Source organism: Hypanus sabinus, chromosome 9, assembly GCF_030144855.1.
Source record: "Hypanus sabinus isolate sHypSab1 chromosome 9, sHypSab1.hap1, whole genome shotgun sequence".
Lineage (NCBI taxonomy): Eukaryota > Metazoa > Chordata > Chondrichthyes > Myliobatiformes > Dasyatidae > Hypanus > Hypanus sabinus.
Genome location: NC_082714.1, coordinates 163,056,535 through 163,069,236, shown reverse-complemented (window position 1 = coordinate 163,069,236; position 12,702 = coordinate 163,056,535). Strand labels below are relative to the sequence as shown.

The 12,702-nt window shown below is 48.1% G+C and overlaps 1 protein-coding gene across 3 annotated transcripts in view; it reads right to left on the bottom strand.

Moving 5' to 3' along the window:
- Window positions 1–12,702, bottom strand: part of LOC132399996 (embryonic polyadenylate-binding protein-like) — a 75,613-nt gene that overhangs the window by 32,363 nt on the left and 30,548 nt on the right. Inside the window, exons 10-13 of one of the 3 annotated variants that reach the window (XM_059981023.1) lie at window positions 8,623–8,748; window positions 7,239–7,363; window positions 6,105–6,198; window positions 2,870–3,000 (exon numbers count right to left, since the gene is read on the bottom strand). In XM_059981023.1, coding sequence (XP_059837006.1) covers window positions 2,870–3,000; window positions 6,105–6,198; window positions 7,239–7,363; window positions 8,623–8,748 — 476 coding nt within the window. The other 2 variants (XM_059981024.1, XM_059981025.1) reach the window with 2 other exon arrangements.

Below are 12,702 nucleotides of genomic sequence, written 5' to 3'. Positions count from 1 at the left end.
GTCCTCGTCTGTACTGTAAATCTCTAATGTAACGTCAAACCCGTCGGTCCTCGCCTGTACTGTAAATCTCTAATGTAACACCAGACCGACCAGTCCTCGTCTGTACTGTAAATCTCTAATGTAACGCCGAGCCCATCAGTCCTCGCCTGTACTGTAAATCTGTAATGTAACGCCGAGCCCATCGGTCCTCGCCTGTACTGTAAATCTCTAATGTAACACCAGACCGACCAGTCCTCGTCTGTACTGTAAATCTCTAATGTAACGCCAAACCCGTCGGTCCTCGCCTGTACTGTAAATCTCTAATGTAACGCCGAGCCCATCAGTCCTCGCCTGTACTGTAAATCTCTAATGTAACACCAGACCGACCAGTCCTCGCCTGTACTGTAAATCTCTAATGTAACGCCAAACCCGTCGGTCCTCGCCTGTACTGTAAATCTCTAATGTAACACCAGACCCATCGGTCCTCGCCTGTACTGTAAATCTCTAATGTAACACCGAGCCCATCGGTCCTCGCCTGTACTGGAAATCTCTAATGTAACACCAGACCCATCGGTCCTCGCCTGTACTGTAAATCTCTAATGTAACACCGAGCCCATCGGTCCTCGCCTGTACTGTAAATCTCTAATGTAACACCAGACCCATCGGTCCTCGCCTGTACAGTAAATCTCTAATGTAACACCGAGCCCATCGGTCCTCGCTTGTACTGTAAATCTCTAATGTAACACCGAGCCCGTCGGTCCTCGCCTGTACAGTAAATATCTAATGTAACGCCGAGCCCGTCGGTCCTCGCCTGTACTGTAAATCTCTAATGTAACGCCGAGCCCATCGGTCCTCGCCTGTACTGTAAATCTCTAATGTAACACCAGACCGACCGGTCCTCGCCTGAACTGCTACAACCTTTAGTTCAGGCTCGACTGCAAATCCAAATGGTTGCTACTCACCAGCCGATGTGTGTTCAGTGACATCCTAAAACAGGTCGTCACGGCCCTCTCTGCTGGAGACAGGGCTCTGGCCACTTCAGACCATAAGCCAAGGGAGCAGCATTAGACCATCTGGCCCGTTGAGTGCTCTGCCACTCAATCACGGCTGATCTTCCCCTCCTCCTCAACCCCATTTCCTGGCCTCCTCCCCGTAACCTTTAGACCACAAGACATAGGAACACTCATTGCAGAGAGATTTGGCGGTTGCATGCATAGCAAGATCCCACAAGCAAGTTAGCCCCATGATTATCCGTTGAAGGGCAGTGGGATGAGCTCAGTATTGGCTCGGGCCTTGGCACGTGTGAGCAGAATGGCTTAATGTCTCACCCACTGGTGTGACGGTCCTTTGATATTGCCCACAGCAGCCCTGCATTTGTGCCCACTGCCCGGAGGTGAGAGATACAGTGCAGCGATAGCTACAGGAGGGACGGCATATCCAACAAAACGAACCATCAGGAAGTCGGCCATTTCTTTAATCCCCGCTGTTACCAACAGTGCATCGGAAGAGGGTTTGGATCAGGCTGGGCAGCCATTTTACAGTGGGAGGGGAGGGAAGGGGTTCATGGTGGGAGGTAGGATTTAAAGGACAAACATCAGCAAGGGCACCAGGAAGAGCTCAAGATGGCACCTGCCCTGAGCCAACATATCCCAGGGGCAGTTCCTTCCATACAGAGGGTGGTGGGGGCACATGGAGTGAATTCCCAGAGGAAATCTAAGAAGGTGGGTACAATCTCCAAGTATAAAGATGTTTGGCATAGACATTGGACTAACACTGTTTGTGTGGAATTTGCATGTTCTCCGAGGCTGTGTGGGATAGCTTCAGCTTCCTTCCATATCCCAAAGTTGTGCAGGATCGTGAGCTAATTGGCTGCAGTAAATTGCCGGGCGGGAGACAACAACGTGTGATTACCACAGGAACAGTCTGAATACGGGTACGGCTGGCCGAATGGCCCGTGTTTTCCCTCTTCCCCCACTCAGATTTCTAATCTCTGCTGTTCAGTATCCAGTGTTCCAACCGGTTCTCCTCCCCCCCCCCCCATCTCCCCAATTCTTTTTCCATTCTCCATTTTAGCTCCCCTCTCGTCACCTCCCTCTGGTGCCCCTCTCTCCCTCCCCACCCCCCACCCCCCACGGTCCACTCTCCTCTCCTCAGCTCTCTGCCACTCATCACTTTCCAGCTGCAACACGAGTGAATCTGCAGATGCTGGAAATAAATAAAAACATAAAACGCTGGCAGATCTCAGCAGGCCAGACAGCATCTATCGGAGGAGGTAGTGACGACGTTTCGGGCCGAAACCCTTCATCAGGAGTCAAACCTTCCCGAAACGTCACTACCTCCTCCTATAGATGCTGTCTGGCCTGCTGAGTTCCTCCAGCATTTTGCTGTGAACATTGGTTTCATTTGCAAATTCAGGACTCCTCTTTCTTAGAAGTCAACATACTCAGATCATTGTTCAGATTACAGAGAGCTTTGTGTACTGGAAATGACATTAATCTTGAAAATGGTAGAACCTCGTAACTCCATGAGTCTGCCCTACTTTCCTTTGTGGCTGATTTATTATCCCTCTCAACCCCATTCTCCCTGTAACTTTTGACACCCTGACTAATCAAAAACCCATTAAGCTCCACTTTAAATATACCTTAAGACTTGACAAGGAATTCCACAGATTCACCACCCTCTAGCTAAAGAGATTCCTCTTCATCTCTGTTCTAAAGGGACCTCTGACCCGAGACTCCCCCACTATAGGGATCATCCTCTCCACGTTCACTCATAGACTGGTATTCTGTCACTGCGACATACCAGTGACCCTGTCAGTGCCCTCCAATAACTAATGTGACATCTAGCCCTAAGTCCCCAAAAAGGAAAGTATGGCTGACCCCTCTCCTACCTTGGAGTGAAGAGAATTCCGAGACTCGAACATGTGCAGGAGCTCGGAGTTATCGATCTCCAGCAACATTCCAGTAATTTTCCCAGCTAGTGTTGGGTGCATGCTGTGGATCAGTGGATACAAACGTTCACCTGTTGAAGACACAACAGCATTGGAACTCCCCCAGCGATCAGCAGCCCCGCTGGGCTGGTTAAGGAGGCAAATGTTTGTACAATTCTGCAGAGTATTTTCATTGAAAGCCAAAAATAATGCCAAAAGAATGAAAGAAAAAAAAGAGGAAAGAAAAATGCAGTGAAATTAGTGGCAGGATGCTTGGAGGAAGCGAGGGTGGAGAGAGGAGCCAGGTGTGAAGAGAAGGAAGCAATCTCACCGAGACCTACTGGATACTAAACGTCCTGGACAGAGTCGACATGAAAAGGACATTTCAATCTTTGGAGTGAAGGAGGATGAGGTGTACAAGATGATAAGAGGCATAGACAGAGTGGACAGTCAGACACTTTTTTTTTTACCCCTCCAAGAAGGAAATGGTTAATAAGACCAGGCATAATTTTAAGGTGCAAGGGGAAAAGTATAGGAGGGGGTCCCAAACTGAGGCCCATGGCATAAAAACAATTGGAAACTCCTGGCATAAAAGGATAGCAAAAGAAGGTTTTTTTAAAAAAACAGATTGGTGGGTCTGTGGAATGCGCTGCCAGGAGTGCGTGTAGAGGCAGATACATTAAGGGTATTTAAGAAACTCTTAGATAGACACATAGATGAAAGAAAAATGGAGGCTCTGTGGGGAGGAAAGGTTAGATTGATCTTGAAGTAGGTCAGAGGGTTGGCACAATATCATTGGCTGAAGGGCCTGTACTGTTCTACCACAAGATGGATCATGAGAGGTGGGGGCCGAGACCCTTTCCCCACCATTCCCATTCTACTGGAAGAACAGCATGACTCCAAAGGTCAGAGTGACTGGGTAGGAGAGCCCGGTGCCCGGACAGAGCTGCTCCCTCTCTGTCACAGTGACCTCGGTTCAACCCTGATCACGGGTACTCTGGTTTTCTCCCTCATCCCTAATGACAAGGGTTAATAGGCCCCTGCAAATTAGCCCCAGTGTGTATGACAGGGGATTCAATCTGGGGAGGATGTGCCAGAGGGAAAGTTAGCGGGACAATAGAAACAGAAAACCTACAGCACAATACAGGCCCTTCGGCCCACGAAGCTGTGCCGAATATGTACTTACTTTAGAAATTACCCAGGGTTACCCTTAGCCCTCTATTTTTCTAAGCTCCATTTACCTATCCAGGAGTCTCTTGAAAGACCCTGTCGTATCCACCTCCACCACCGTCACCGGCAGCCCATTCCACGCACTCACCACTCTCTGCGTAAAAAACTTACCCCTGACAACTCCTCTGTACCTACTTCCAAGCAGCTTAAAACTGTGCCCTCTCATGTTAGCCATCTCAGCCCTGGGAAAAACCCTCTGACTATCCACACGATCAATGCCTCTCATCATCTTATACACCTCTATCAGGTCACCTCTTATCCTCCATCACTCCAAGGAGAAAAGACCAAGTTCACTCAACCTATTCTCATAAGGCATGCTCCCCAATCCAGGCACCATCCTTGTAAATCTCCTCTGCACTCTCTCTATAGTTTCCACATCCTTCCTATAATGGGGTGACTAGAACTGAGCACAGTACTCCAAGTGGGGTCTGACCAGTGTCCTATATAGCTGCAACATTACTTCTCAAACAGTCCCACCGTTGATGAAGGCCAATACTCCACATGCCTTCTTAACCACACAGTCAACCTACACAGTAGCTTTGAGTGTCCTATGGACACAGACCCCCAAGATCCCTCTGATCCTCCACACTGGCAGGAGTCTTATAATTAATACTACATTCTGCCATATTTGACCTACCAAAATGAACCACCTCAGACTTATCTGGGTTGAACTCCATCTGCCACTTCTCAGCCCAGTTTTGCATCCTATTGATGTCCCGCTGTAACCTGTGACAGCCGTCCACACTATCCACAACACCTCCAACCTTTGTGTCATCAGCAATTTAACTAACCCATCCCTCCACTTCCTCATCCAGGTCATTTATAAAAATCACAAAGAGTAAGGGTCCCAGAACAGATCCCTGAGGCACACCACTGGTGATCGACCTTCATGCAGAATATGACCTGTCTACAACCACACTTTGCCTTCTGTGGGCAAGCCAGTTCTGGATCCTCAAAGCAATGTCCCTTGATCCCATGCCTCCTTACTTTCTCAATAAGCCTTGCATGGGGTTATCAAATGCCTTGCTAAAATCCATATACATTACATCTACAGCTCTTCCTTCATCAATGTGTGTAGTCACATCCTCAAAAAATTCAATTAGGCTCGTAAGGCATGACCTGCCCTTGACAAAGCCATGCTGACTATTCCTAATCATATTATGCCTCTCCAAATGTTCATAAATCCTGCCTCTCAGGAACTTCTCCATCAACTTACCAACCACTCAGGTAAGACTCACTGGTCTATAATTTCCTGGGCTATCTCTACTCCCTTTCTTGAATAAGGGAACAACATCCGCAACCCTCCAATCCTCCGGAACCTCTCCCATCCCCATTGATGATGCAAAGATCATCATCAGAGGCTCAGCAATCTCCTGCCTCGCTTCCCACAGTAGCCTGGGGTACATCCCGTCCAGTCCCAGTAACTTAACTAACTGGATGCTTTCCTAAAGCTCCAGCACATCCTCTTTCTTAATGTCTACATGCTCAAGCTTTTCAGTCTGCTTTCAGTCATCACCACCATCACCAGGGTTCTTTCCCGCAGTGAATACTGAAGCAAAGTATTGATTAAGTACCTCTGCCATCTCCTCCGGTTCCATACACACTTTTCTACTGTCACACTTGATTGGCCCTGCTCTCTCTCTGAATAGGATTGCTCTTGGGTAGAAGGGCAGTGTAGTAACTAATGACTTGGGTTCAATTCCCACCACTGCCTGTAAGGAGTTTTGTATGTTCTCCCACATTCCAAAGGGGTATGGGTTGAGTAGGCACTGGAAGATTGGCAACACTCATGGGCTGTCCTTAGCACATCTTTGACCAACAATGCATTTTCACTGTATGTCTCGATGTATACACAGCAAGTAAAGAGAATCTTTCTGGCTACAAACTAAACAAGCTCCGACACTAAGGAACAAAATGTCAAAGCCCTCTCCAGCTGTGAGCAGGCACACGTCCAGAGGAGACTCACCTAATATCTGCTTCTGTTCGTGCGGTAGTGCTGCAGCCAAGGTGGAGGCCGTCAGCGGCATCTGACTGTGGACGGCCGCCGTGGACTGGGACACCTAAAAAAAGCAGGAAGAGAAACTGCCACTAACTCCCGATTGCAAGAGTGAAACGCTCACCCCAAACAGGCAAGGAGAACTATTTAAGGTGAATTTACTACCCAAGTACATATCGAAGAACGAGCGCAATCCCATTGAAACCCGTCAAATGTGGAAAGGCCAAGATGGGGTGGATGTGGACTGGGCGTTTCCAATGGTGGGGGACACTGGATTCAGAGAGCACAATCACAGAATAGAGGGACGTCCATTTAGAACAGAGATAAGGAGGAATTTTGTTAGCAAAACGAAACCTGAATCTGTGGAATTTTTTACCACCAGCAGCTGTGGAGGCCAAGTCACTGGGTATATTTAAAGCAGAGGTTGACAAGTTCTTGATTAGTCAGGGCCTGAAAGGTTATGGGAAGACAAAGAATGGGGTTGAGAGAGAAATTAAATCAGACGTGATGGTATAGCAAAGCAGACTTGATGGGCCTAATTCGTCTTATGTCTTACACGACCATAAAATATAGGAGCAGACTTAGGCCATTTGGCCCATCATCTGCTCCACCATTTATTCATGGCTGATCCAGTTTCCCTTTCAGCCTCATTGTCCTGCCTTCAGCAACCAGATAAGCCTCTGGTCACCAATATGCTTCATGAAGGAAATAGAGGTTAGTCTGTCAGTGAGGTGATTAACAACCACTTTGAATAGAGTAACGAAGCTTGGAAGAGGCACAGAGAGACGCACTGCTGTTCCGGAAAGTTGAAATGTTTTCAGAAGCCGTATTCTCAAATGAAAGATATTCAGCTTTGCCTTTCCTTTGTTAAATTCGTTTGGTAGGTTAACTGGCCATTGTCATTTGTCCCATGATGAGACAAATGTCCCTTGGTGCTGGCCATTGCGGCTTGTTGGGCCAGAAGGGTCTGCATCTCAAAATAAATTAGAAAACCAACGGGTCATTACACTTTCCAAATGTAAGCGGAGCAAGCAACATGGACAGAACTTCTTCCCCACCCTGCTTGGTACACGTGCAGAAGCTGACAGCAGTTTGGACCCATACCTGCGGTTTGCTGGATGGGTGCTGGTTACTGCCGACTCCCGACCCATATTTGTACTGAGGCAGGACGCGCACCATAGGCCCCGAAAGGACGGTGCGCGGGCCCGCCGTCTGTGTTCCAGTGGTTGCTGAGGAATGGCCAGAGATCGATTATGTAAAAAACACAAAGAGCGGTTAAAGTGTACCCACAAAGCTGCTGTAGCAGGTCATTTCCCCGGGAGTAACAGAACAAAGTAAAGATTATGGTGTATCTGTAATTCAACAATCGCAAGGCCAAAACCCAGCATGCTAATTAATTATTAAGCAGTATCCTAGAATTAATTTTCATCTGATTCAGTAACGTCTTTCAGCAAAGTCATCCTTCAGGGGAGGTGCCAGGATGATGTGCTCTTGGCACCACGTTAATACAGCTGGGCCCACTGGAGTGTGGAGTTGAATTCCGGTACCGTCTGTGAGGACTCTCTGTACGTTCTCCCTGTGACCTCCCACCCTCCACTGTGCCAGGTAGGGAAATTGGTCTTTGGAAAAGGTCCTGTGATAGGCGAGGGTTAATAGGCTCATTGGGCTTGGAGCTGTATCTCCAAATCAAATAGTTCCCAGCTGGTTTGGTAATGTCATTCAAGGAACAAGACATGCCAAGTTACTGCAGATGATCACACACGTCCATACAATCAGAAGATGGTGGAACAAATCTCACATAAGGGCTTTAGAGCCCAGGCTATTGCGGTTATTCAGGAGATGAGTGATGGAGAGAAGATTTGACGTTAAGCACCAACACCAGAAAGAGGAGATTTAAAACGGTGTGTGTTTGCATTTACGTTACGCCTGCATCTTCCGTATAGTAAGACACACTGGGGTTTCACCCGAATGGTGTTTGGAGGAAGTGATGCGGATGATCAGTGGTTGTAGGGAGTGAGGGGTGAAGAGGGCAGAGAGGGAAATGTCAGAACCCTCGGTCTAGACAGCTCAAGGCAAGATGTCCAGAGGGGTGGGGGGGGGGGTGCCTGTGGCAGGAGATGTGACAGGAGCCCGGTAGGGGAGGGGGATCTTTCATGTCCAATGGATTGTGTCCCAACCTACAGAGAATGAGGGGGGAGAGACACATTTCTCCCCACACACCCAGTGTTCAGGGGGCACAGGGAAACGGAGGGGATTAGTGGGGGAGATGGGGGTGTACATGCCCCACAGTACTTACCCCTGCGGCGAGTGTTCGGAGGGTTTGAGGGGCAGAAGGAAGTGGTGGGATGAGGGGAGAGTGTATGGAGGGGTGGAGGAGCCACTGAGGTAGGGAGGGAGGTGTGTAGGAGGTGCAGGGAGGGTGTGGAATCGGGGTGGAAAGACCCTGCCCGTGATCAGTGCTGGTGGCTTGGCCGGACCAGATACTCACCCACACGCTGTGTATTCTGGGAGGGCACTGGGACCTGGGTGGACACCTGACGGACGGTGCTGATGGCGGTAGGGACCCTGCGGGCAGTGGTGTCCCTCGCCGTGGGCACAATGTGGTGGAAGGGGGCTGAAATGACAAGAATCCAAGGACCAGTCACAAAGGGACACCACAGTGCGATGTTATTACAGCTCGGAGTGCAGAGTTCAACCCTGACGTCATCCTCCCCATGAACCGCGTGGGTTTCTTTCGGACACTACAGTTTCTCCCCCACAGCCCAAAGGCGTACCTGTTAGTAGGTCACGGCAGATGGTCCTGTGATGAGGCTAGGGTTACGAATCGGGGGTTGCTGAGCCACAGGGCTATTCCGTCCGGACTGTGTCTCAGCATAAACATGGGAGGGATCGCCACTGCTCTAACACGGACAGGGGATGGGGACACATCACTTCGCAGACTGATTCATCCCCCACACCCTCAGACCCGGGCGGCCAAGGCACCAACTCCAGACGGGGTTCCGATTCTTGTTAACTCAGGTGCAGCCAATCAAATCTCTGCTCGTCACCAAATCCTTCAAGCCAGGCAATGTTGGGAAGTCTCTTCTGCACTCTATCATTGGCACATCTTTTCAAAGTTCAAATTCAATTTATAATCAAAGTCTACATCACCACACACTACCCAGATTAATTTCTTGCAGGCATTTACAACAAAATTAAGAAATCCCATAGAATTTATGAAAAACGATGACTGACAAACAATGTGCAGAAGTTTAGCAACCAGAACCACACGCAGGTGCGGCCTAACCAGGGTCTGATGTCGTTGCAATATGATATCCCCTCCCTATCCCAACTCTTACTCCCGACTATGAAGGCATACAAATTAAAATGTCTCCACTATCTTCTCGACCCCCTCCCCACTTTCAGGGACCACAAGCTGACTCTGTACATCACTAACATGCAATTCTGCCGGTGCTGCAAATCGACACACAAGCTGCTGGAGGAACCCAGCAGGTCAGGCAGCATCTACGGAAAAGAGTAAACAGTCGGCATTTCAGTCCAGGGTACTTTGTTAGGTCCCGATGAAGGGACTCAGCACAAAACATCAATGGCTCATTTCCCTTCCACAGATGCTGCCTGACCTGCTGAGTTCCTCCAGCGTTTTTGTACCTCTGCACATCAATGTATCGAAGGTCCTCACCACGTCCAGGCTGTGTTAGTAAGCCTGGAATGCATCACCTCACACGTGCCTGGATTAGAGCCCCTCTGCCACCTCCTGCTCAGCTCTGTATCCCTGTGAAGCCACCCTCAACACTTACGTCCGTACTCGTCCTAGTGTGGCCAAACCAGACATTCTCATTCAAGTTATTTTGCAAACAAAGGTCTCTCACTTGGTCAGAAGGAGCCACCAACCCACGTTCACCGCCATGTGCCTGAACGTCTTGGTCCAGCCAGGAGCCAGTGTGGGATCTCAGAGGCCTGGAGTACATGGATCTACTGCCCTGCCTTCTGTTCACCTGGGGACCTACCAACAGACAACCACCTAGCAGACAACACTCAACTTGAGTGATCTCAGTAGTAACTCCTTAAAATAAAGACCAGATTTGAGAAGCAAGATCTCTCCAGCGCAAAACCTCGATGACTCCCTCTGATCTCTCCAGCTTCCCAAGTGATCCCATTTCCAAGATTCCAGCCCCTAGTGCTTACACAGGGGCTGTAGTTTCCTGGCTTATCCTTACCACTTTCTTGATCCGAGGCCATTGGGCTGCCCTCCACTCTGCTGGTATCTCACCCAAAGACGTATCTCCCTTGGAGACCCAGCAATCACCGTTCCTGGTTTAGGTTTCACCAGGCCCACTTTAACGTGCCTCAATCTCTCTAAAGTCTCCTCATCCCCCAAATCTCCAAACACCCTGCAGAATACTACACATACCCCCTGGCCCCACTTCCCTTCCAGTCCCGTACTTTATCCCAATCTATTCTCTTGCTTTCAATATACTGTACGTATTTATAACAAGGGTTTTGTATTCTCTAATTCTGTTAGTCAAGCCCAATCTATGTTCCTCGTCCACCCTCTCTTCATTTCTCCTGTAACCTCCAAACCTTGAAAGGACTTGCTCAATGTCAGTTTCCTACACCCAATGCAAGCTTCTTTCCTTTTCTGATGAAGCCCTCGATTTCCTCAATCATACTGTTGTTACTCTCACAGGGACTCGACATGCCGCCTCTCAACTCCTAAACGCCTCCCGATGATGAGTTGCTGCTGTTCCCTCCAACAAGCTTTCTAAAAGTAGAGAAAGGCAGTTCCATCATGGGCTCCCTTCACCCAAGACACATACCTTCCTGATGGTACAGGAGCCTGAGGACGCACTCAGCTTGTTACCAACAGGCTTCCCCCCACCCCCCCACTTCTGCCATCAGATTTCTGAAAATGGTCCACAAACACGTCACTATTTCTGCACACACAAAACACTGGAGGAACTCAGCATCTATTCAGGGGAGTAAGCAGTCGATGTTTCAGGTTGAGGTCCGATGAAGGGTCTCAGCTCGAAACTACAGCTGTTAATTCCTCTCCATGCACGCTGCCTGACCTGCTGAGTTCCTCCAGCATTTTGTGTGTGTTGCTCTGGATTTCCAACGTCTGCAGATTCTCGTGTTAACAACACTCACCGTTTTGCTTTTTTTTTGCAGTTTGTTTTTTTAAAATATATTTTTATTGTAACCTAGTAATTTTCAATGTATTGCACTGTATGGCTCCATAAAGCAATAAATTTCACATTTGCCAGTGATAATCCTGATCTGAATGAATCTCATCAGATTCAACACCCTCTGGATGAAAAAAATCTCATCTCTGGCCTGAATGGTGTAACCCTTGTTTTAAGACATTTCTCTGGTTGTAGACACCCCAGCCAGGGGGAAAATTACCTCCAACACTGATTGATAAATTGATTTCAAATCACAAACCATCCCGATTTACTCCCTCGTTTCCAAGCGATCAGACAATTTGTGGTCGAGCCCGCCCTCTGGTGGGAAGTCTATGAATAACACAAAAAGACAGAAAGATGGACCCTTTGGTCCATTTAGCCCGTTCTAAATTGTTATTCTGTCTAGCCCCATCGACCTGTACCTGGACCATACGCTCCAAAACCCTCCCATCCATATACAGACTTCTCAAATGTTACCTGCATGCACCATTTGCTCTGGCAGCTCATTCCACACTCTCACCACGGTCTGAGTGAAGATGCCCCTCAAGTTCACCTTCAATATTTCGCCTTTCACCTCTAGCTCTAATCCCACCCAACCTTAGTGGGAAAAACCCTCTTGCATTTACCCTATGTATACCTCACATAGTTTTGAGTAGCTCCATTAAATCTCCCCTCATTCTCCTTCGCTCCAGGGAATAAAGTACTAACACGTTCAACTTTTCCTATAACTTAGGTCCTCATGTCCCAGCAACATCCTTGTAAATTTTCTCTGCACACTTTCAACCTTATTTACATCTTTCCTGTAGGTAGATGACCAAATCTGCACACAATACCCCAAGTTGGGCCTCAATGTCTTCTACAACTTCAGCACAACATCCCATCTCCTGTACTCAATACATTGATTCATGAAGGCCAATTTGCCAAAAACTTTATGACCCTATGTACCTGTGACGCCACTTTCAAAGAATTATGGACCTGGCGGTTGTCCAGTTCCCCCGAATTAGCTTCTGAAAGTGTTCAGATCATCTATATTGATGTAATATTTTATGATAACAGGAATCTGTATTTCATCAGCTTCAGATTCTGGTAAACAGGTTAACTCTTTAATCCAGCCTGGGGTTAACAGTAGAGATTCACGGCACAAAACAGGTTGGGAACTCCTACAATCTGTCATTCCGCCTTCCAACAAATCAGTTCAGGATCTGTGGCTTAGATCCACACTATTTAATGAATGCTAACCAAGATGATTTGTAATAATCTGTACCAACCTTTGTTATCTCAGCCGACGATTGACGGAAACTTTTGGTTATGGAGTATTCTTGGAACCTGCGCACTAAAGAGGACGTTGCCTGCTTGTAATCATGAGATTCTGGAGATGCTAGAAA